The sequence below is a fragment of the Sinocyclocheilus anshuiensis genome, unplaced genomic scaffold (genome assembly GCF_001515605.1).
Source record: "Sinocyclocheilus anshuiensis isolate Anshui unplaced genomic scaffold, SAMN03320099.WGS_v1.1 scaffold280, whole genome shotgun sequence".
Lineage (NCBI taxonomy): Eukaryota > Metazoa > Chordata > Actinopteri > Cypriniformes > Cyprinidae > Sinocyclocheilus > Sinocyclocheilus anshuiensis.
The window spans coordinates 120024-145914 of NW_015558575.1; the positions used below are offsets into that span (position 1 = coordinate 120024).

General features: G+C 36.8%; 2 protein-coding genes across 3 annotated transcripts in view; both read left to right on the forward strand.

Annotated features, from left to right (window-relative positions):
- The first annotated feature begins 5805 nt into the window (after positions 1 to 5805).
- On the forward strand, positions 5806 to 6883 carry LOC107679672 (AT-rich interactive domain-containing protein 1B-like). The gene has a single exon (XM_016475290.1). It carries the CDS (start codon positions 6214 to 6216, stop codon positions 6793 to 6795), a length of 582 nt encoding a protein of 193 aa, XP_016330776.1. The 5' UTR covers positions 5806 to 6213; the 3' UTR covers positions 6796 to 6883.
- A 17924-nt stretch (positions 6884 to 24807) lies between these two features.
- Positions 24808 to 25891, forward strand: part of LOC107679671 (AT-rich interactive domain-containing protein 1B-like) — an 81796-nt gene continuing 80712 nt past the window's right edge. Inside the window, exon 1 of one of the 2 annotated variants that reach the window (XM_016475287.1) lies at positions 24808 to 25060. In XM_016475287.1, coding sequence (XP_016330773.1) covers positions 24923 to 25060 — 138 coding nt within the window. In that variant the 5' untranslated portion in view covers positions 24808 to 24922. The remainder of the gene's footprint in view (positions 25061 to 25891) is intronic. The other variant, XM_016475288.1, reaches the window with a different exon arrangement.

Below are 25891 nucleotides of genomic sequence, written 5' to 3' on the forward strand. Positions count from 1 at the left end.
TACATATATATATACAAGCATGTAGAGGACATCAAAGTCAAGCATTCCATATTTAGCCCCACAAATATCTCTTATGTAAATGTGTAACACTGGCTGCTAGGCAACCGTTCATTAGCACAACTAAAGAAGACCAAGTAATTACTTAAGTAATTAATAATGATCAGGTAATTAAGTGATAATGATATCATTATGCCGTCCTCTGCAGCAACTGAACAAAACAGCCAAAATATACCATAAAGTTGGCTAAAATGTGCACTTACATCAAACGCTTATGAAAACATAAGTAGCTTTTATAGTCAAAGCAACAGTGTTCTTCAAACATACACAGAGGGCCTAAATTAGAGAGTCATTTATGTCATTATATCCACCAACACAATTACTTACTCTCGCTATAAAGTTGGGTCCTCTTGTAAACAAGAAAATTAAGAAGAGCTTAAAGACTGCTCCAGTGCCGTCAGAGACCCAGTAGAATATAACCGCTGCGGTGTGATTATTAAAATGAGAATCTAATGATTTGCCTCTGCCAAGGTCAGACGAGGCTTAATTAGGAAAAATGCAATCAGCGACACCGTGCCTTGTTCTAAATGCAGTTTGGGCCAGTGCCAGCTTCAGCTCAAGACACAGTCTTTAATAAAGGACAGTTGCCATCTTGTGCTGCTGGTTGAAATGAAGCCATGATGGGAAGCTCCTGGGGTTGAAGTGAACAGGAAGTTGATACAAATCAAGAGAGGAAACCTCACAGAACATTACACTAAATGCATCCACCTCTTTGTCATTTTAAGCCTCAATGACTTTCTTCCATGGACCACAAAAGATGTACAGTAAGGAGGAATGTTCACTCTGCTTTCTCCCATGAAAGCATATTTTCACATTGCTATCAAACTGCATTTATAAAGCAACAATCCAAGTCTCCTGAAGCCAGTATCCTGTTACACAAAGCTAGTTTCAGAGTAGCCAAACAAATCCAACCTTAAAAAATGTAAAACATTGCCAGCTGTGGTTGCCAAAAGTTTACCATAAAAAAATATTGTACCAGGTTTTTTCAGGTTTTGCGGATTGAACTTTAAAGGGTTAGTTCACCCAAAAATGAAAATTCTGCCATTAATTACTCACCCTCATGTCATTTCAAACCCGTAAGACCTTCGTTCATCTTCGGAACACAAATTAAGATATTTTTGATGGAATCTGAGAGCTGTCTGACCCTGCATAGACAGCAACTCAACTGAAATGTTCCCAAGTCCAGAAACGTAGCAAGGAGATCGGTAACATAATCCATGTGACATCAGTGGTTCATCCGCAATTATACAAAGCTACGAGAATACTTTTTGTGCGGGTAAACAAAACAAAACAAAAACACTTTATTCAACAATTCGTCTCCTCCGCATAGGGGTTTGAAACGACATGAGGGTGAGTAAATAATTACTGAATTTTAATTTTTGGGTGAACTAACCCTTAAAAATAAATCTTATATTTCCTAAACTGACATAATGTTGTTATATCAAGTAATAAAATCTGTTTTTTACCTTTATAATACACTGACAACCACCAGAAACACAGGTGGTAATGGGAAAGCCACACATAGAATCAAAGCTCATCACAAGCAAATACCAATATATAGAAAGTGAACACAAACACACAAAATACAAAAAAGTAAAAGTACAAAACAAATGTGTGGCATCTGCAGTGAACAGTCAATCACACGAAACAGCGTCAGTTCAATTCACTTCTCACAAGAGAGTTCACTTCTCTGCTGAAAATGTGACTGTTTTGAAAACTATCATGAACTGAAACACATTCCCAAGGCAAGAAAAAAACAGCGGCTGCCACGAAAGTTTGAGAAGACTGAACGAAAAAAGTTTGAGAAGCTGAACTAAAATATTTATAATACAGCAAATAAATCAACTGTATTTATTGAATTAGTTTAAATAGGCTCACAAAGAGCTTAAAAGACAATGTGTGTAATGCATAGTGTAATGCATTAATGATATAATAGTCATATAGTCTACATAATTGATTAAAATAAATATAATAAGTGATTAGCAGCACAGAGATGGGCAATTTCGTCACTATAATGTTTTCACGGAGAAGTGCTTTAATTTGGAGCAAGAGATACGGGGGGAGTGACTTTATGTCAGATATATGTCATATGTCATAAGAAACAATTTTTGCAATTGTAGTCGCATTAAGTTTGAGGCGTCGGTGGCATCAAACGCCATTGGTTTTTGTTTATCCTGTGACCAAATGTTATTGAATCACCCCAACCATACTTTAGAGATACTGTGGAGGTTAATGTTTTGGAAGAATTATATCTGTTCCTTGCAAAAAGCTATCACAGTGCTTTAAAAGACTTGAATTACAGAGGACCATTGCACTAAATAAAATACTATTGCTACACTAAAATATGCCATTTTAAAGGTCAAGTCAATACAGATTGTTTCGAAGCAGCTTTACAGTAATAAACAAGAAAATAACAGTATTATTATTATTCAGAATAGAATTGTAGCTGTGAAGCAGCTCTAAAAAGACATTAGTGCCATTAATCAGCTCAAGTCAGTTCAGCCCATACACAAATGCAATATACATTTCCATTTATGAAATATATTGTCATTTTAAGTAAAAACATACATGATAGCTATTAGAAATGGGAACAGTTTTATATACTAGCATATACTGTATATCTAGCCCAGACAAATATATGTTTATATATGTGTAATACATTTTTGAAAATGTCATGTACATGTTGCTACATATAATACCATATAAAATCATCGTATTATTAACATTATATACATATACAAATTTTACTATAGGGATAAGGATATTATAAACTTGTGCAGCCAAATTGATAATATAACTGAAATTTAAGTCTTTTACACCCACCTTTTTAATTTAAGCTGCCATGACAAGATTTGCCATGTCTGTTTGCATACATAAGCCACAATTTTATCATAAATAGTAATAGTAAAACTAATTGCTAAGGCATGGCTGTCTCCAGTCCGTTCTGAATAATTCAGTCCATCATTTGCTTGACCTTGAAAGCTTAAGACTTTCTGTCGTTTTCTACCTTTGTATTAGAAGGTGTTGCTTTTCTATTGTGGAGAAAATGCTTGCAGTGTCACAGCATCACTCTGGAGCTAAGCCTGACTGCCTGAGTGGGTTTTTTTTTTTTTGTCTGCCCCCGTGCTGAATAATTCAGTCTCATTCAGTCTTGACCTTGAAAGCGTAAGACTTTCTGTCGTTTACTGCTTTGTATTAGAATGTGTTGCTTTTCTATTGTGGAGAAAACGCTTGCTGTATCACAACATCTCTCTGGAGCTAAGCCTGACTGCTTTTTTGTTTTTTGTCTGACCCAGTTTCTGTGCTTGAGCTGCTGCCACTGCTGCTGGGGGAGGTCCTTTCACATCCTGCTCATGCTGAACAGGCCGAGCCATCCCCAGAGCAGGCCTACCTCTCCACCATACACATATCACCCCATTAGAAGGTGTCATTTTAGACATGCAGCAGTTTAAGCAATATTCCAACAATTCGTTGCAAGCCTCCTGTATGTATTGTCGATGGTGAGGTACAAATCCTGCAAGTAACAGAATTGGTTAATGCATGAAATTAGATGCTGGTGCCATTTAAAACGTAATTAACAACTGCACAATATAGTGAAAGCACAATATAATATTTTTTCTGTGATTTGTCTAGAGCACGGAATTATATATCCTGTGATTCAGTTCATATCTGTGTGATGTGTTGGGCTGCAGAGAAATGGATTGAGACCAATTCCACTGCGCTGGAGAAAATCCGGCATGGAATTGCTGATATTTAGAGAGTAGGGTAGCCGATTGTTGATTTAATGTTGATGACTGTGTCAGAAAAATGCTACCTTACTGAGACGTAGAAGGGCAGCAACGAAAGTCAAAGTTTGTTTAGCATATTTCTACTAAGATGTGTTTTTGAAGGCAAGGTGTATCCTTACCATGTAACCCTATAATATCTCACAGTACTGTGCATATGGATCAGCAATTGGGGGAAAGAATAATAATGGTGTAAGAATAAAATGAAGTCATAAATGTCCATTTTTTTTAATTTACAACTTTTTTTGAGTATTGTCATTGTGTACTTTATCTCTGAAACTTATCGTATTTGTTCTAGATCATAAGGCAAGAATGAAGTTCCTGCATATATGTTCCTATAGCCCAGAATGTGGCAACCCCAAAGTAATGAGTTCAATTCCTTAGGGCAGTCGCTATAATGCATAAATGCATACAAACATGCTGTTAAAACTCTGTGCAGCATTAAAGTGTTAGTTCACCCAAAAATGAAAATTAGTGACATTTTGGTGAACAAAGGCCTTCTGTAGCGAATCGATGCGTTTTTGTAAGAAAAATATCCATATTCAAAACGTAATAATCACTTTAATCTAGCTTGCGCTCACTGTTGTACACGGAAGCAGTTCCGGGGGAATGACGTATGAGTTCAGCGTTGCACATGCGCCGCTCAGAAGTGACGAACGCAGAAGCGCAGCGGAGAGATCAAAACAAAACAACGGTCACTTATTAGAAGTACAAAATGAGGATTTGTAAAGAAGAATGTCGGAGGATTTCGATATAAGCCAAGAGGAGACTGGTTTTCCTTTGCTAAAGTAAGGAACCGGAGCCGTGTGAGACACTTTTTTAATGGATGGGCGCTTTTTATTTCACTTCTTTTGGACTGATGCATGCAACACCCGCTGAGTGCCATGAAACAGCTTGAAAGATCAAAGACAATTTTGAATATAACTACGACTGGATTCGTCTGAAAGAAGAAAGACATATACTTGAGGGTGAGTAATTTATGGGCTAATATTCATTTTTGGGTGAACTAACCCTTTAAACATTGCAATTATTACAACAGCACAGTCTCAGAAAAAAAGGTACAGAAGCTGTCACTGGGGCAGTACCTTTTCAAAAGGTACAAATATGTACCATTTATAATATGTACTAAAGCAATAAGTCCCTAGAAGCCGTGGTTTACAGTGAATTTATAACAGCTAAGGGGTGTTGTTAGGCCCGACGCGAAGCGGAGTGCCTAAAACCCCCTTAGCTGTTATAAATTCACTGTAAACCACAGCTTCACGGGGCTTATAAAACAGAGCAAATAAAGTGTAATGATATTAATAAAAACAGTATTCTTCCACCAAACAATGTAGTTCCTCAGAATCTGTTGTGGTTGCAACAAAGTGGTTGCCGAGCAACACACAAACGTAAACAAAGGTGTATGTTACTTTGTAGAGTCATTTACAACAGCTTCGAACGTGGCTCAGCCAATCAGAATCAAGGACCGGAACTATCCGTTTTATAACTTTAAATTACTTACATGCACCCTTAAGGGTTAATAAGGTAGAAAAAGTTACCTGTTAGAAAAGGTACGGCCCAACTTTTGTACCTTTTTTTTGAAAGAGCATACGTTTTCATATTTGCATTCATAATGTTTCTGTATTCATAATTACACAACATTAATTCCTTAACATTATTTCTAATGCATTTGACGCCTTTCTACAGCATTAAAACTAAATGCACCTTTTTGTGGAAAATAAGCCACGTCAGATGCAGCTTCCGCGCCGTCTTTGCAGAGTAACGAACGTATAGGATCACTAGCTATAGTTTAATCCAATAACCATTTAAAATGAGATCGATTAAAAATGTAAATACAGAAATCCCGAAACATCCGGTCCGGCTTTTCCAGCAGACTCAGCGCAGAGCAGAGCAGTGGAGAGCTGGAGGAGATGCTTGATAATGCCATGCTGCCTGGAGCAAAGGGGCTCTGGTAGGGGTCTTATGCACATTTATGGCGCCATTGCTCGGAAGTTTGGTATTAAAAATAAACTTTCGAATATGTGAAAATATATGAACGCCTATATGCTCCCCCCGAAACATCACAAGTTAAACGCGTATTTTAGCAGATTTGTTTTTTTCTCAGTTTCAACGCCTCAGTAATTGTTTTCACAGCTCGTGCTCATGCAGCACACAGACATCCCTTGACAGCACAGCGGTGGCAAGGGCTCCATCCAAAATCTAATGGTGAGAATGAGGAGGAATCGGTGTGATGCGGGGCTGTGCATGGGTACAGCGCTGCCTCAATGAATAACGTAGATGGGCATCAGCATGCGTCTATAGTCTCTGCGAAAACACGGACGCTGAGAATCAACCCACAGTCTTTTCTGCTCATTTAACCGCGATTTCGAGTATGGAAACGGGTCTGGTCGCGAATCATCAAGTGAGAAATGTTGGAAGCGGAGATCCCCCTCCTTCGCCTCATCATCGCACACCTCCACAGCAACAGTCGCAAGCATCATTCCATCAGCAGCGAGCCGTCCACCACAACAACATCAGGCCGGGGTACGGTGGCGCTGGATACGGTATGATGAGCCCGTCGCGGCAGGGGAACATGATGGGCCCAGGTAACAATTCGCCTACCGCCGCTGCTGCTAGTCATGGCAAGGCTGCTATGGCCTCTACTACCCCAGCTCCCGGTGCCAATGTTGGGGGCTTTCAGAGGTTTCCCGGACAAAACCAACTGCACCCTTCTGGAGCTACACCCACCCTAAACCAGCTTCTGACATCTCCGAGTCCGATGATGCGCGGATATGGCAGCGGTTATCAAGACTACAGCACCCCGCCGCAGCAGCAGTCCGGAATGGGTCTGGGCAAAGACTTGAGCTCCCCGTACAGCCCCGCTGCCAGCCACGGCTGGGGAGCACAACAAAGAAACCACCCGGCCTTGAGCCCTGGGAATAACGGGAACAGCAGAGCTCAGGTGAACGTTTAAGCGTGTGTGTGTGTGTGTGTGTGTCAAGTTTCGCATGCAGGTCTAGCCGTGGCCTGATGCTACTCGTAATACTAGTTTACAGCGTCTAGTTTTTATATATATATTGAATGCAAATGATCTATATGAATGGGCAAATAGCGTGCTGAGTTTGTTTTCTCCTGTTATAGTTATGATTATTCCGGGGTTTGGGCTTGTGTGTGGATTGACAGGCAGCAGAACATGTTAAATTCTGCCCAAGGTGACTGTGCTAACGGTGTTAGCATGAGTTAGCCTGCGCTGAGACTTTCATTTCTGCTTTAAGAGATGCCCGATACGGCGAGCGGATGTGTTGGGCTGCTTGTATTCGTATAGCCCGTATAATAATACAGCATTATCACCAAGAAGCCATTGTCATGTTATTGAATAAATTATCAGCCATGGTTTCGATAAAGCGCTCGTTCGGTGCCAATCAAATGATGGAACATTCTAGCATTGCGCTGCTGCTAGTTCAAATTCGCTGCTTGTGCGTTTTGTCCCCGAGATCAATTGAAACAAAGCGATTTTACTTCCCAAATAAAATTTCGTTTTCGTTTTCAATGTTTGACTGTGTTTTCAGTACCCAGCGCTACTGATTAGCATTGTTAGCGCCATTGCGCCCATCTCATTATGCAGTGATTAGTTTTCACATTCACTATTTAAAATATTATCCGTACTGGTTGTATTAAACACAACATATTCAAATATAAAGAAATTATAGGGTGAGATGGTGACGAAAGCTGGATCCCAAAACCTAGGACGCTCACTAGGTTTTGAGAAATTGAGACTGTAATGACCAAATATTTGACTAGGTAGGTGACACACTACTAGGTTGTGCCACTCTGTTACCCAAAATGCTGTCTAGGTAGGCTGTGCTTTAGGTTTTGAGACTGTAATACCCAAAATTGCTTTCTAGGTTGGAAGCCCACTGGGTTTTAAGAATATAATACCAGAAATAAATCCTATCTTGGCTGACAGTTTTGAGACTATAATGTTGAAAAATGCTGTCTAGGTAGGCAGCCTACTTGGTTTTAAGATACAACCTTGGATTTTACAGTCCTGCTGGCCGAGTTACAGTTTTTCAAGTTTGATTTTAGTGATAAATTGACTTTGCTGCTTAATATGTTTTTGTGCAGGTCCAGGGGGGAAAGCTGATGAATCTATTGGAATAGTTTAGCATATATTAATATTCAGCCAGCTAAATGCTGTAGGTTTTGTCTTTGTTAACCAATAAACGCTGATAATGTAACAATTTGGCGTAACATAATTTGACAATTTTTTTAGTTAGTTGTTTATAACCAGTATGTGCTCAGTTATGTGTATTGTCTGTTTTGTGTTCTAAGTAGACAAAAACCAGCTTTCAGTTCTCCAGTTCTGCATCTATGTGATCAGATGCTTTTTGGCTCTGGCCCTTCTCTGTATGGACGAGCAGTCCTGACCTTCACACGTGCAGATTAGCCATGCTTTCATAGTGGCACATGAAGAACATTTGTGCTGGATTGCCCAGGGCCTGCCCAGGCAACATGACTGGAAGAGATGCCAAGACACCTGATAGCCCTCACATCTTCCATTCATTCTTGACAAATTTTGTACGATGCCTTGAGAGCATCTTGGATCAACCTTAGCAGATTAATGATTTATGAAGTCTGTTAATAACGTTAAAATATATTAGCCTGTTTGCCTACAATTAATTCAGAGAAAAAAAGCACAGTGTCCTCACCACATAAACTCAAGCAATGCAGCCACATTTAGTTTTTTATTAGAAAGAATTGTATTTTTTGCTACTGATTGGAATCGTTAGATTATTTTTTAAGGAATTTTAATGAAATTGTTATAACCCCCTTCTATTTGTGTTAAATGACACCATATTATAATATTATAATAATAATTATAAGTATGTTGCACCAGAAATTTTTAAAAATGGAACCCCCCATATAAATAAACATTAAGAGATGCCTTCGCTGAAGAATAATTGTTGGAATAAAATTGCAGACTGGTTGAATTACGTCAATGAGTTTGTGTTATGTGTGACAGATTTCAATTCTTTAGACATACATGAAGACGATGTTGACATTTATGCTCATTTGCATTTTTAGAGAAAGGGCATTATGAGAATAACTTGAGTTGTTAATGGCTTATCTTCAGAATGAAGCCCATTTAAGCGGCACACTTTCCCCAGGCCTCCAAGTGTGCGTTGTTCTGCCACTCTGGCTCAACGCAAAATGTAATTAGTGACAGAAATTCACCAAACTCATTTTTTTTTATTAACTATTGGTGTGTACTTATTTCCAAAATAGAATTTTGTTTATTTACTGCCTCTGATTCATTTTACGCATGGTTCCTTTTCCTTAATATTTATAATTGACACTACCTTGTTTAAGGATGGTAGGATATTTGAATGTTTAAAAAAAAAGAAGAATGCCCACCAAGGTTGCATTTATTTGATCAAAAAAATACAGTAACAACACAGTAATACTGTTGAACACTATTAAAATGTAAAATAACTTTTCTATTTCAGTACATTAAAAATTGTAATTTATTCCTGTGTTGTGTCACTTGAACCTTCAGAAATTACTCTGATATGATATAATTTGGTGCTCAAGAAATATCATTAACATGGTTGAAAACAGTTGTGCCGCTTAATTTTTTAAACCGTGATACATTTTATTTCAGGATTCAGAAAGTTACAAAATTACTTTAAATAGGTATACTACATTATAAATGTCTTTAATTTTGAATAGTGTCACTTTTGATCAATTCAGTGCATCCTTGCTGAATTAAAGTAAAAAAAAAAAATAAAAAAAAAAGGTAATGTATTTAAATTCTATACACAAATATATACACAAATGCTAAATAAAACACTAAATTTAGAAAAAGTTTGTGTTAAGGATAAAAGGTGCAAGCAAATGTTTTGCCCCCCCCCCCAAAAAAAACTGAATGTTTATTATTTACGTTTAAATATATAATTTATGCTAGTTACAAGAAAAATCTTCAAAAGTTTATAATTTCTTTGTTGAATAGTAACTTCAACTGAAGTTGCGAGCTGCTTACAAACTTAAGTTGTACAGTAGTAGTTTTTAATCCCCTAGTGAGCCTACATTTCAATTAAAGTAAGGCTTTATGAATAGTGCAACCCTGCCGTGCTCACCTTCCTATGTCATTTACATATCAGGGACTAGACCTATATTATCTATTGGAATCCTGAATTTGTTTAATAAAATGTTCTATTGGATATTTGTGTCTTTAATATTTGAGTTATGTATGTAGTAACCATTTTATAAAGCAAGAAAACACTCCGGGCTGTACTGTTTTGTGAATATAGTCACTCTGCTACACATTATGCCAACAAAGTCATTTAGCTGTTGCTATTTTCACAGCATAGCTTGACCTCACGTACCTAATTGGTGATTTAATGATGGACTTGATCAGGGTGCATCAACGAGGAGTGTTAGGAATAAATTAGAGGTGGAAATGGCGTATGATTATAAAACAGTAGACTCGTCATTGATGGCTTCAACTTCTCCTGCATCTTGCGTAAGAATGACCTGGAAACTTCCAACAGTGTTCCACTACAGATTCTTCAGGCATACCTTAATGGTACACAAACTCTAAACTACAGCAACTCAGATTTGACAATATAGTTGTCTAGTCGGAGAAAATGTGTGTGTGTGACAGCAGAGCACTCTGGCATGACTGCTGACGCTTAAAATGTTCATTTATAGTGGCCTCCCAGGCTTTCTCAAATTGGTCACATTTTCTGTAAGTGCTGCTTCAATTGGCCTGAATTTGGCAGTGACATGAGAATATTAGCTTGGATCCGGTCAGATCGGATTTAGCGTAGCTTTTTCACGCCCTCATGCCACATAAAACGGAAACACGTCAGACGTTTTTTGCAGAAAACATGCCAGAAACGTCATTATAAGTAGTGTCGTTGCGACGTGCAAGTCAAGCGGAAAAACACAATATACTACTAATATACGCAGTAAGAATTCAAAAACATCTACACTTCTGATGGGCGCCTTGGATGTTCGGTTATAAAAGACCCCATGAATTTCTTGATGGGTGCAGTTTTTAGTCCTGTGTTGACAGATTTTCTATTGAAATCGGAAGTTGGGAGCGACATTAGTTTACATCGCATTCGACTTTAGTACACGTCACATTCTTGAACCTGTGATTTGCTATTTCTAGTCAGAGGCGTTTAGTATTAGTGGGAGGGATATACTTATAGATAGCAACAGCCACATTCTGGAAGTAAAAATTCCTTACATTTTCTCCATAGGGAAATTGATTTTAAACTACAACTTATAAACATTTAAAGGGCTCATCGGATGAAAAATCTGACCTTTTCCGTGCTATAATTGAGTGTCCGGTGCATCTACCAACTCAGAAAACGTGAAAAAGAAGAACCCAGTAAGTTTGGTTTTGTAAGCCTTTCTCTGCAAGCATGTGAGAAAATGAGCCGATCAGATTTCTCTCCCCTTCTGACGTAGGAAGGGGTTCTTATTATAATATTACCGCCCATGGCCGCTGACTGACACCGCCGTATTAGACAGCAATGCATCTGAAATGTTCCCAAGTCCAGAGGCGTAGCAAGGAGATCTGTAAAATAATCCATGTGACATCAGTAGTTCATCCGTAAAATTATACGAAGCTAAGAGAATACTTTTTGTGCGCAAAAGAAAAAAAAACAACAACTTTATTCAACAATTCGTCTCCTCCGCGTCACTCTTTTTTTTTTTCTTTTACGTTCAAAAAGTATTCTCATAGCTTCATAGAATTGCGGTTGAACCCCTGATGTCACATGGATTATTTTACAGATCTCCTTGCTACGTTTCTGGACTTGGGAACATTTCAGTTGCCTATGCCTGTCTATGCAGGGTCAGACAGCTCTCAGATTCCATCAAAAATATCTTAATTTGTGTTCCGAAGATGAACGAAGGTCTTACGGGTTTGAAACGACATGAGGGTGAGTAATTAATGACAGAATTTTCATTTTTGGGTGAACTAACCCTTTAAAACTGTTAAGTACACAGCCTTGCACCTTATACTGATTTTCAAAGTTTTTGCTTCAAATCAAAGTTGTTAATGTTGTGATTCACCTTATGATTGGTTGGTTTGGGTCATGGCTTATAACTCTTTAACAAAGACATTGAAAAAAATCCCTATGGGAAAAATGAACAGGAAAAATACTTCTGGATCAAGGGCTGCTGAAAAAGTGGACTCTATTCTAGACAGCATTCGATTGGACAAAAAATTGGATATTCATGTGTACGAGATGAGTCGTCAGCTTTCATATCATGTTTTGAAATCATGGGGGCTTTTTAAAAATCTCAATTTGCTTTCAGATACCTAAAAGTGTTATACTCCCAGCTCGATTTAACACATTTCAACACTTTTAAATCCATTTTGCAGAATTCCATGCATTTTCCTCACAGTCGGCACAGAAGATGCTTGCGTGGGCCTAGTTATGTTGCTTGTCTGATGTGAAGTGCTCACTTTTTGCCATGCCAGAATGTTTTTACCCACCCCAGCTGGCTGCCACACGGGGGACTATCCTGCTACGATATATCTACTTTTCTAAGCACATCTACCTTAGACTATCAGAATTAGCAACACTGACTCATAGCTCTCAAACAGAGATAGCAGCGGTGCTCTTCATGCTGTTGAGTCCACAGGAAACTGAAGTGTCCCACAGGCCGGCGGTCTGAACAGTGACAGCCCCAGGGGAAACACAGAGTGTGGTGCAGAAGGAACGACTCTGTTGTGCCTGTCAGCGTGGAGCGACAGTACTCCCAGTGTACCAGAGATGTTGACAGTCTAATGCGCCACGTGTCTGTCAGAAGAGCTTGGCAGGCAGTCTGCTTGGGCTGGGTCGTCCTGTTCTGGGTACAGCCTGCCCTACTAAAATTAGACTCGAAAGCTGGACTGAGTTAAGTTCAGTGCCACTGCCTCTGAAATGACTGTTCTGCTGATGTATGGCCGCATGGGTGGGATAAAAGAAAATGAAACCAGTAGTACTGTAACCAAACATGTTTCACTTTGTAACACATTACCTAGGTTAAATTCACTGCGAATGCTGTTTCATATTGTCTTTAATCTAACCTACACTGTAATTGCATAATGTCCTAGCAGAAAATTACCAGTACATTTTCCTTCAACCATAAAACACAATACAAATCAATACGTGATTCAAAATAAAAGTGTTATACTAGTGAAATATCAATATGGAAAATTCCTTCATATTAACACGGTATATTGGGCTGAGTGAAGCTTCTGTATACTTTCAATGAATTGTGAAGGCTTAGGCTAGAAATGTGTTTATGTCATGACAACTCTCAGAGGGATTGGCATGGTAATGTACATGATTTTAATGTACGTTTTATCCAAAGTGACTTACAGTGCATTCAGGCTATACATTTTTTACCAGTATGTGTGTTCCCTGGGAATTGAACCCACAACCTTTTCACTGCTAACGCAATGCTCTACCACTGAGCCACTGATGACACATATGAATAACCCCCATATAGCATACATGAATCACCCCGTAGCAGATCTATACAGGTGGAGCTGGGGAAGGTGGAGGGTTCCTGAAGTGCGCTACAGCAAACAAAAACCAGGTATTTGAATATTGAGCAGTGAGCTCATTGGCTACCGATTCAGGAGAGAACCAATCAGCTGCCATGTGACAATGATATCGCCAGGTCAGATAGAGCTAGACCTATCGGACTGCGCCATCTAGAGTTTAATGCCAGAACTCTGTATTTCATGTAAACGCAGATGTGAAAGTTTGGCCTGCTGCTGGATCTATAATGAGATGCCAAAAGAATTCATTTTTAAGATTGCAGTCTGATACAAATGTACTGAGATAAAAGGACTGGGAACCTCAAAGTAAATCGAAGACAACACATTTGTATTGCGTTGTCTACACTGGCTGCATTCATAAATATATTGCGCAATCAGCATAGTCCGCTTCATGAACAAATGTCTCTTTAGAAGTGATTCTTTTAATAATTCGGTCAGAATTGTCTTGCAAACAATTTGAATCAATTTACCATTGTTTGTGTGTGTGAGTTTGTGCAGGTGAAATCTAGTCATTTCAATAGAATCCACACAATCTGGAATTTTTGTAAGGGCAAATTTCACAAGACGTTGGTCACACATATTCTTGTTATTATTATTTAAATGAAAAAAAAAGTGCTATGATTTACGTAGCTAGTTGTCAAAATGTCAGCAGTTTAACTACTGTGCTAGCTGAGCAACTGCCATTGAGATAAATGGGAATGCTAGCAGATAGACTTCTCCAGCTATTGTAGACCTCCTTGTTCTGACACATTTTGGAAAACAGCGACGCGTGAAATCGAGTGCGTGGCTGGAAGTGTTTGGGTTCACATACTCAAGTGTGTTTTGGAGCTTAGAAACACAAACTGCTATTTCAGCTATCAGCCACTTTCTTTTCATTACCTCCAGATCCACTACACTGATCTTTGGTCAGCTATACTGACACGAGTTCAGCAGGACAGCAGTCGTGTGCAGTTTCCTCCTGTGATTGCCCCAGGGTATGGACATGACCTTTTTAGAACGAAAGATCAGAATCAGCAATCTCCTCCTGGCACGGTGGAATGTAGGAGAGGCACTAATCAAGAAAGACATCACCGAATGCGGCCGGCACATAATGAGATCATTACAGGAGAGAGTTTTGGGGTAACCTCTAACCCGAAGGGGTGTGCGGTGCGTTTGTGCAGCTGTTAGTTGTCGCTGTTCTTGACCGAGAGGGACTCTGTAATGACTTTTATCTACCAGGAGACCTTAGATGACCAGAGGATTTATTTTTTATTTTTTACAAGCCTACCTGAAATTGGTTGTTTCATCTGGTCTGATACCAAGGGAACCCTGCTGTGTTATTTCCATTGATCTTCTGGCTACTTCTGTTTTGGTCACATAACATTTTTGCACAAAAATAGAAAAAGACAAAGCTTAAAACCCAGAGGAAGATGAAGACACAATGTTAAATATACTTATAAAGAATTATTTTATCGATTTCCAGCAAAATTCACCATTCTGCCATTGAAATCCGAAGAACTTCATTCTGCGTTTTCCACTTAGTGTCAGAGAGTGAATAAGTATTTCCATTCAGCCCATCTGCTGTTTTTGTTCAGAACAATTATAGCCTATATATAATATACATACATCTAGCGGTGGGCGATATGGCAAAAATATCATTTTTTTTTCAGTAAAATCACGATTTTATCATGATTCTTTGTCATGTTGGTTATACTATTTTGCATGTTGTCCGAGCAGTACAGCCAAACTAATTTCCCTATTTTAAAAACAAAGCATTACAAGGTAACAAAATATAAAAGAATGGCAGACATTTAGGCCAAAGTGGGCGAAGATAAAAATCTTTGTCATTATTTTACCTTTGTTATTAAAAAATAAGAACAAAGATTCACATTACAAATGCACATAATATACAAATAAAACAAACAGTGCTTTATTTTTCAGGTACAGTAGGTGTTTTTAGCAGCAAATATAAAAATAAAACACTATATAGACTTCACTACATTGATTCTTATTAAAGCAACCTTATGAAAGTTCAGTGAGCAGTGAGTGATTTTTGTTGTTTTATTAACATTAAAGGGATTGTTCACCCAAAAATGAAAAATCTGTCGTCATTTATTCACTCTCAAGTTGTTTTAAACCTGAATAAGTTTATTTTTTGTGTTGAACATAAGTTATTTTGAAGAATTTGGGTAACCAAACAGTTTCTGGTCCTCAGTGTCTTCCGTAGTATTTTTTTCCTCCTATCAAAGTCAATGGGGACCAGCAACCGTTTAGTTACCCACATTCTTCAAAATATCTTCTTTTGTGTTCAGCACAAGAAAGAAATTAATACAGGTTTAGGACAACATGAGAGTGAGTAAATAACAAAGGAATTAAAATTTTTGGGTGAACTGTCCCTTTAATGACAAGCAGCAGCATGTTTAGTACTATTAGTCTGCTGTCACTTTAAGACCTACACACATCCATTTTTCTCTTAACTGTGTACTTTCACTTTAGACATAACCAACTGTGTTTATATTAGGGGTGGAACGGTTCAACTTACTCACGGTTGTATCACGGTTTTAGAGTCACGGTTTAATTTAATAAAGTAATGAAATGAAACAGCATTGCATATTTGACTGTATAAATTAAAGATTAATATTTATTAAAGTTACAAAAACTATTCAATCAAGAGCAGTGAGTGATTTCTTTGTTGTTGCTGTCTGATAATATAAAGAAAGTGCTGTCACTTTAAGAGAGTGCACTGATACAGTACGTTCAGCCGGCTATGTCTGCTGTAGGATACTTACCAAGACGGTCATTTTGACATAATTATTGTGTGAATTTGTCCATTTAAACACAATACTTCAGAGAAAGCTTAATATTTGCGCGCGTTCTGAGGCTCGGGTTTGCACGCTTCGGATGAGCGCACGCACAAATCTTCTCACTGCACGCGTGAGCTCGCGTCCTCTGGCTCTTAAATGTTTAAACTGGCAAAGCTTACATGAGTTTAGCTTAAACACAGATATCAACGTGTGCTGTTCAGGTCTCACCTGTGCGCGCACTATCAGCACCTGGGTGATGACAGAATAAATGCTCATATTCCAGCATACGGCATTCGCATTGAACAAGAGTGAATGGTTTGTCCACGTTTTTTTTTTTTCATCGCTGTTGTCATGTATTAGGAAGCCAGAATGCGCATCCATCAACAGAAACATATATTAGCCGAACCCTGTTTGTTTTACGTGTTATTTATAGCAAACCATATTACAGATGCGTTGTCAGATTTAAGTTGAACCGCGGTCCTAGCGCCTGCCGAACTGTGTGTGGAGAACCGTACGGTTCGATTTTTTTCCGCGAACCGTTCCACCCCTAGTTTATATGTAAACCTTGTGTGCTTTTGCCTGTATTAGTACAATGAGACGAGAACGATAACTCAGTCCAGTAATCAGGTGGTTTTAAAGGCTTTTTAGTGTGCGCTTCAGCCCGCGAATGAAATATTTAACCGGCAAGGCTTCAAAGCACATGCAAATAATGTACCTTTGTGATTGCGAATAAGTGCAGTGTCCTGTGAATGTAACTCTACCGCTGAGTTAACATTTGATGTGAATGTATGTGGCGTTGTACAGTATATTGAGACGGAGGCGCCAGATCTGCAACTGATATAATGTTCGGTGTAGCGCGATACTACGATATTTCTTCAAAAGCAGATCGTGGAGACATTTTAATCATCCACGATCAAAAACCATGATATCGCACACCCCTACATACATCATTTATTAAGCTCAATTTGAGTTTTGGCATTTTATAAAACTTTTTAAACTTTGTCTAAAAGTAGTATTTGAACTGTAAAGTTGTTTTAATAGTAGTTTTTACAGCCATTTTACAGTTTAGTATGTTACCACCGACAGTGTTGTTGTTTCAAAAGAACGTTGCTACAAGTAGTTCTATTCTAATATTAGAATTTTCTAAAACTATTTCTTGCTGATCGCAAGAAGTTTTTAGAAGAAAACCAGAGTTTGAATCTTAAAGGTGCATTCAGTACTTCTCTTGTTAGCTTTAGCATCACTGCTAGTATTGTAGTATCAAATGTTGCTAATCTATCGACGTGGTTCAGCATGACCATCTCTGAGTTTTATGTAAATTACACTGATACTAGTGACTTTTAGATAGTGGTCTACTTAATAATTAATTCCCTAAACAGACGGTTACAAATCTTGTTGAGAGGGGTCAAAATATTTTTGTGTAATAATTACACTGCAAAAATCTTTTTCTTACTCAGTATCTTAGTCTTGTTTAGATATTTTTCCTAGAAACATCCTTAAAACAAGAATAATTTACTGGAGAAATCTAAAGCGCTCATTTTTTTTAACGTTAGATTTGCTTTTTGATCGATCTATCTATCTATCTATCTATCTATCTGTCTGTCTGTCTGTTTATCTATCTATCTATCATATATGTGATCTAAATCTATATAGTGTGTGTGTGTGTGTGTGTGTATATATATATATATATTTCTATCATGAGAACTCTGAAGATTTTAGCATGGTAATGGATATGACAATGTATTTGGTCTTGATCTGCTACGCTGCTGCTGCTGCTGAATTGCAGCTGCTGTTGGTTATTGCTGTATTTGTAGATTATTGCTGCTGCTGCTGCTGCTGCAAGCAAGTACAGGAACTTGCTACTGCCAATACATAAGCTGATATGGTGCTGTGAGTATTTAAGACATACTGCTGCTGCACAAATAGCTTATAAAATAACCCATAGCAGATCTATATAGGTGGAGCTGGGTAAGGTGGAGGCTTTCATAGGAACTCTGAAAGCGTGCTGCAATGCTCAAGCGAATGCTAATCAGCCATTTAAATGTAAAGCAGGAAGCTCATTGGCTGCATATGCAACATGAACAAATCAGCTTGTGACAAGTCGTTTGATGCTAAGAATATCATCAGTTAAGTTAAGGGCCCATCAGCCTACACCATCTAGACTTTCATGACATAACTTGGTATATACAGTCATGGCTAAAAATATCGGCACCCTTGGTAAATATGATCAAAGAAGGCTGTGAAAATTAATCTGCATTGTTAATCCTTTTGATCTTTTAAAAAAATCACAAAAATCTAACCTTTCATTGGATAATAAGAATTTAAAATGGGGGGAAATATCATTATGAAATAAATGTTTTTCCCAAATACACGTAGGACACAATTATTGGCACCCCTAGAAATTCTTATGAGTAAAATATCTCTGAAGTATATTCCCATTCATATTCACAATTTTGAGCACTCCAGGGTGATTATGAACATGAAATTATCCAGCCATGACTTCCTGTTTCACAGAAATATAAATAGGAGTCAGACACGACTGGAACTTCAAATGGGACTGTCTTCTATGGTCAGATGAAAAAAAAAAAGAGCTTTTTAGCAGCAAACACTCAAGATGGGTTTGGTGAACACCGGGATAAAAAGTACCCCATGTGTAAAATGAAATATACTGCTGTATTTTTAATGTTGTGGGCCTATATTTCTGCTGGAGGTCCTGGACATCTTGTTTAGACACTTCCAGTCCTCTGAGCTGAACCCTATAGAAAATGAGTGGGGTGAACTGAAGAGAAGAAGCACCATCATGGAACTGGGAATCTGAAGGGTCTGGAGAGATTCTGGATGAAGGAATTGTCTCTGATCTCTTGTCAGGTGCTCTCTAACCTCATCAGGCATTATAGGAGAAAATTTAGAGCTGTTAAACTGGCAAATGGATGTTTCAAAAAGTATTGAATAAAAGGGTGCCGTTAATTGTGGCCAATGTGTATTAGAGAAAAACATTTATTTCATAATGATATTTCCCCCCATTTTAAATTCTTATTATCCAATGAAAGGTTAGATTTTTGTGAATTTTTAAAATAAAAGATCAAAAGGATTAATTTTCACAGACTTCTTTGATCATATTTACCAAGGGTGACGATATTTTTGGCCATTACTGTATATTCCTGTGATGGATTTTCAGCAGCTCCAGTCTGATCATGTGATCATGTCACATGATTAGAAATCATTCTAATATGCTGATATTCTGATTTGGTAACGTTTCTTATTATCGTATTTAAAAACATTTTTTTAAATGCTTTTAAATTATGTTATCGGCAAATCGGTTTTAAAAATGACCGATACCGATAACCATAAAAAAACGTAATATCGGTGCCGATAATCGGCAAGGCCGATAATCAGTCAACCTAGGGCTGGGCAAAAAAAAAATCGATTTTCCGATTAATCGTTTTTTTAAATGACGTCGATTCGATATCGATTCTCAAAACCCGCGAATCGATCTTTTCCAGTATTTATTTCAGCACACATTTAAAATAAGATCTGATTAACGTGAATCTTATCATTAGTCTTCTCCACTAGATGTCACCCTTATTTACCTTGCGCGATGTTACAACAGAAATCCTGTCATTCATTCAGCGCTTATCATGGCCATATGTGTGCTACTACTGCTAATAAATATTAATAAATCTTTATTTTTAAAGGAATAATCACATCTGTTTTCTTTTTAATTTTAACAGTAAACCTCTGTTGTGCAGCACTTTGTTTGCCAAAATGAAAAGGGTTTAATTTTCATTTGATTAGGATAAATTAAATTAATGTTTTATGCCTTCATCTGATTACCAGAAAAATTAAGAACATTTTATAGGGCCCTATTATTGTTTAAAAAAGGACCCTATACAAAAAAAAAAGAATAGGTTTAAAATACAGGCACATGGTTCTTAATTTCTTTATATTAATTCACCATTTGTAAACTGATGTTTACTGTTAATTTTTTAGAAATATCAATAGCATTTGTATTAAAACTATATTCACTGAATGTAATCGAAAAAATCGAGAATCGAATCGAAAGCTTGCGAATCGAAATCGAATCGAATCGGGACATCTGAATCGATACCCAGCCCTAAGTCAACCCCTTTTTCTTACTACTACTTTTGATGACTTATTAAAAAAAAATCTTACCACAAACATTTGAATGACAGTGCATCTCTGTTTCCACAAAGATATTATGCTCAACTGTTTTCAACATATATTTCAACATGATATAATAAAATAGAAAACACTTCCTTTAAATTTTAATAATAATGATTATGATACATTATTACGATACAGTACAATATTACTGTTTTTACTGTAGTTTTACTTTTACTTTTACTTTTAGTCATTTAGCAGACGCTTTTATCCAAAGTGACTTACAAATAAGAAAAAGTAATTAAAACTAAAAGCTAAAACTCTATAAATACTATATATATATATATACACACATTTAAGAAAATAAAAGAAATTAAATAAAAATGACAAATGCATACAACATTTCAAAACTAAACATTTAAATGAAAAAAATAAAAAAATAAAGCTAAAAACAATTTAAAATATTAAAATAACAAAAGGTATGAGTATAATAATGATTCTAACATAACACTAAGCCAAACACCAAAAAACAACTACATATGTGTATGTAGAGCCACACACATATACATATACATGTACATATATATAAATACATTCAATATATATATATATTATTTCATTTATTTCATTTCCATTTTGTATGTTGAAGTACTGAAATAACTCAAATTAAATGAAACTAAAACTTAATAAAAAGCCTATATAGACATAATAAAAAACTCATAAAATGACAACATTACTACAACTGTAACTAAAACTAAAATAGATAACTAATACAAATCAAGCTACATTAGTTTATCAGTAATCCTAAAAAAAATAACACTGAGCCAAACACACATGCTAAAATAACAACAACTTACTGACACATAGTAAGAAATGGTTATGAAGTGAAACAAGTAGTAGGAAAGCGGAGACATAAAAAGCGATACTTATCCTTTGCCGGTGTCCTGCCCGGTGGAGTCGCACGGTAGAGTCGATGGTCTTTACACTCTTCGGTCTGCACACGACCGCAGCCGCTGTAAACTAAGCTTTTTTTTTATTCGTTTAACAAAACTCAAATTGAATTCAGCTGGACACACTTTCCTGTTTATCACAACAAATGGCCAAGCAAAGCGCACGACACTGACAAGGTATGCGATACAGTAGTTATACGCGATACAGTAGTTTTGATCAAATAAATGCAGTGAACATAAGAGACTGTTCTCTTATGGAAAAAAAAGTATTGCCACTGACAGTGAAGAGAGAGAGACAGAAAGCAACAGGAAAAGAGAAAGGGGAACAGGATCGGAAAAGGACCTCCAAGCCGGGACTCAAACTTGGGTCACCCGAGGCATTGCTGCCCACAAGGTTATGATTTCGACTTACTTTCTAATGGAAAACTGATTGAGGAAATTATTTTTGCAGTGTAGATTAGGGTTTGTCCTTGCTTGACTTACGTTTCCTCATTAAAGAAGCTCAGAGAACACTCTCAATACAATTCTCATCTGAGCCTTGTGAGTGTATGTGCACGCACCGTCGCTGACATACTTCCGCATGCATTAGAGAGATGAGCGGGAAAAACACATCATCATGTCTCGTGGATTTGTTTTCTGTTTGGTATGAATGACAAATGAGAATTACAGCGGATGAAGGGAGCGGGTAACGTTGGGCTCAGATGGGAGGACAGCGTGCCAATGGCAGCTGTTGCATTGAAATGCTCTTACATAAGAGCGTCACAATAACAGCTTGTCGTGAATCAAAGGAGGGGGAACAGTTGTGGATTACTAAAGCACTAACACACCCACGGGGACCCTCAGTGTTCAGATGTCTCCCATCATCCCTCACTGGCTACTTTCACACAGCAGCAGAATACAGTTGTCAGTCCAGTTTGGACTGCTAAATATTACTGTGTTTATAAACAAGTGACTCTCAAATAAGTCTGTCGGTTATTTCTTTGACTAGTCGATTAATTCGAAAAACCCCCCAAAGTAATTGTTTAAAAACTACTAATTTTAATTTTGAATTAAGTAAATAAATTATTTAAATACATTGTTTATGAACATGTTACTCCACATTTGCCCAAATATGCTGTATAATGCTAATGCGATTCAAATAATGCTATACATTATGTGGAAAAAGGGTTAAAATATAAACATTACATTCTAAACGCAAAATGACTGATTACTTAACATTTAGAGATGTTGAAATTACTAAATTAGAAATTATAATACAAACAAAAGCAGTTTACATTTAAAATAATGGTTTTCCATTTAATATACTTTAAAATATAATTTATTTCTCTGATCAAAGCTGAATTTTCAGCATCATTGTTCTAGTCTTCCGTCACATGATCCTTCAGAAAAATAGGAATCTTTTGTAACAGTATAGCCTAAAGCCCCGTTCACATTAAGAACGATAACTATAAAGATAACAATAAATATATAGTTCTAAATATCGTTCTCAATATTAAAGAATAGCAGAGTCCATACCACAAATATAACGGTAAAGACAAAAAAAAAACGATATCGTTGGAATCACTTTCAAAACGATTTTTCTCCAGCTGATGAACGATAAAAAATTGACAGCCAATCAGAATCCATCCTGCTGTAACGAGCTCAAGAATTTAAAGCGGCAGACGCATGTGCGCTTAGAATAAACAGACGATATCGTTCGCTGGTGTGGACGCTAATATCGTTATCTTTATAGTTATCGTTCTTCGTGTGAACGGGGCTTAAGTCTTTACTATCACTTTTGATCAATTTAACACATCCAACCCAAAAAAATTACTGACCCTAAACTTTTGAAACAGTAATGTATATTGTTTAAATAAATGCTGTACCTTGCTGTACTTTTTAACTTTTTATTAATCAAAGAATCCTGAAAAAAGTATCAAAGGAAAAAAAAAACTGTTTCCATCATTGATAATAAATCAGCATATCAGTGATTTCTGAAAGATCACCTGACACTGAAGACTGGAGTAATGGCTGATGAAAATTCAACTTTGCATCACAGAAATAAATGATATTTTTAAGCATATTAAAATAGAAATCCGTTATTTTAAATTACAATAATATTTCACAATATTACTGTTTTTTTCTATTTTTGGTCAAATAAATGCAGCCTTGATGAGCCTAAGAGACGATCGTCGATTATTTTAATTATCGTTTATTATCAGTTAGTAGTTGCAGCCCTATGCTCAACCTGGACTCACAACTGAATTTTGAGAGCATTTTTGATTCATATGGACTGTATCAACAGCAATGCTGTGGACAGCTAGTTATCTGTTGCCTGATGTAAGCACTTTTTTTGTTGTTGCTGTCAATCACTCTCAAGGTGAAAAATGACAGAAAATAGCAGTATAGTGTGGTCGGAAAGCAACACCAAACACCTGTTAAGTGTCTGGGTGGGAAAATCCAAATTGGGTGGATTTAGAGAGTTTTGACCAAATATCAGAGAGAATAAAAGCAGCAGGAGTTACTAGAAAAACAATTGAATAAAATTTAAATCCTTAAAGACACAATACAAAGTGCTGCGCAGTAGAGCTCAATGATACTGGAAAAACCTGACATTGTGATTTTTTTTATTTTAAGATATATTTCTACATGAGGAAATGTTCACCAAGTGACTTGATTAGCTATATTTGAAATAATTAGGTATACTCTTTATAAGAACAAGACTTAAACATCTTTAAGTAACCAAAAGGTATTAGACATTTTTCTTCTCCAGTTAAAAAAAAATAAAAAACGTTTTTTTTATAGGCCACATTTCCACTGTTATTGACCAATTCAGACTATAAAATAATGGATTTATTTATTGTCATCATTATTAAAAAAATGCAATAATACTGTACTATTATTGTAAAATAAGGGTAGCCAATTTAATAAAAATAATAAAATTTTAATTTATAGTATGACTGTAAAATTAGAATACTAGTATTTACATTTTAATTTCTTAATTTTCAAACTTTAGATTATCCAGTTTAAATTTTGGGATTTACAAACAAATAAATATATGCACTGCTGGTCTTAAAGTGAAACGCGTCGCTGCCTTTTCAGTGTCTCAATTCATGAGTGTTCAGATGTTTTTTAATAGCATCTCCAAAACTTTGGTGTTGATTGATTTCTGTGAATCAGTTCAAACTGTCATTGTCACTGAATTGACTGAAAATTCTGATTCATCAGTTTGTCTGAATCATCCCAACCTCAGGGGGAAAAATAACATTTTAGACACTGAGCCATATATTGAATATCATCAAAAGGCACAAAAATATTGTATGTTTTTTAAGCTACATTGTCCAGCCCTACTGTCCATACAGGTGTAATGCGATCCACTCTGTATGTAGTCCAGGGTAATTTGGGAGTCACACCTGTTGATAAATATGGTTCTCAGTCCCAAGCACCGCCTGTTCCAGCACTGGGAGAAGCTTTTATTCCTGATTTGAGACGTCACGCCCCAGACAGAGAAGTTTCAGATGGGATTAGCATTGTAAAGTAGTCAGTTAATGTTCCGGGGCAGATCACCATTTAAAATACTTCACAGATTCATAATAATCGTCCTCCCTGCCGTGACATACATGCCATGTGAAGCATTTGAGAATGTCTGTGAGTGTGTGCTAAGTCTCATGTTTTTGTCCATGTCTTGCTTAGCAGATGCCGGCTCAGTACGGGCCACAAGGAATGGGCGGCTACTCTCAACAGGGTGAGCCCCCATACTTCAGTCCTCCACAGCAGCAGTCTGCAGCCCCCTCTCAACCCCCCTACATGCAGCAGCGTGCTCCAACACAACAGGTAAGATTTAGCTGCTAAATGAATACTAAAGGCTACTAAAGGGTCCTTGTCCTCATCTGAAGACCCTCAAAATGTTTTTTTGAAATTAAGTTCACACTGTGATGAAAAAAAACTTGCAAAAACTTGTGAAAAAAACTCTCTGACCAATGAGATATCAGCTTTTGAGTCACGTGTGCTGCAACAATATTCTTGACATATTCTGAGCTTTGGATATTATTAGTAGAATCTTCTGAATGTTATGTTTGTACAAAAACAACAACAACAAAAAAAAAATATATATATAGTGCCGTCAAATGATTAATCGTGATTAATCGTATCCAAAATAAAAGTTTTTGTTTACATAATATATGTGTGTGTACTGTGTATATTTATCATGTATATATAAATACACACATATACAGTATATATATTGAAAATATTTACTTGTATTTACATGTATATATTTATATTCATATAATTTATATTATATATAAATATATTTAATATATAAACATAACACATTTCTCTTAAATATATACGTGCATGTGTGTGTATTTATATATACATAATAAATATACACAGTACACACACATATATTACGTAAACAAAAACTCCACTGTTAGAAGGAAAAAATTCAAATGATTGCGCCGGCGCCGCATGCGCGCACTCAGTTAAGCATTGCTACTTTGACAATGCAGCCTGTTCATTATCATAATAAAATACAATCAGTCAAACATATGGGGAAAAAAACACTGCTCAGTTTAAATATGTAGTAAACTCTGTGCCGTTAAGTGTTATCACCGTACCGCCGTGATGTTATGCAAAACATTTTGTTTTACGTGGATATTGGAA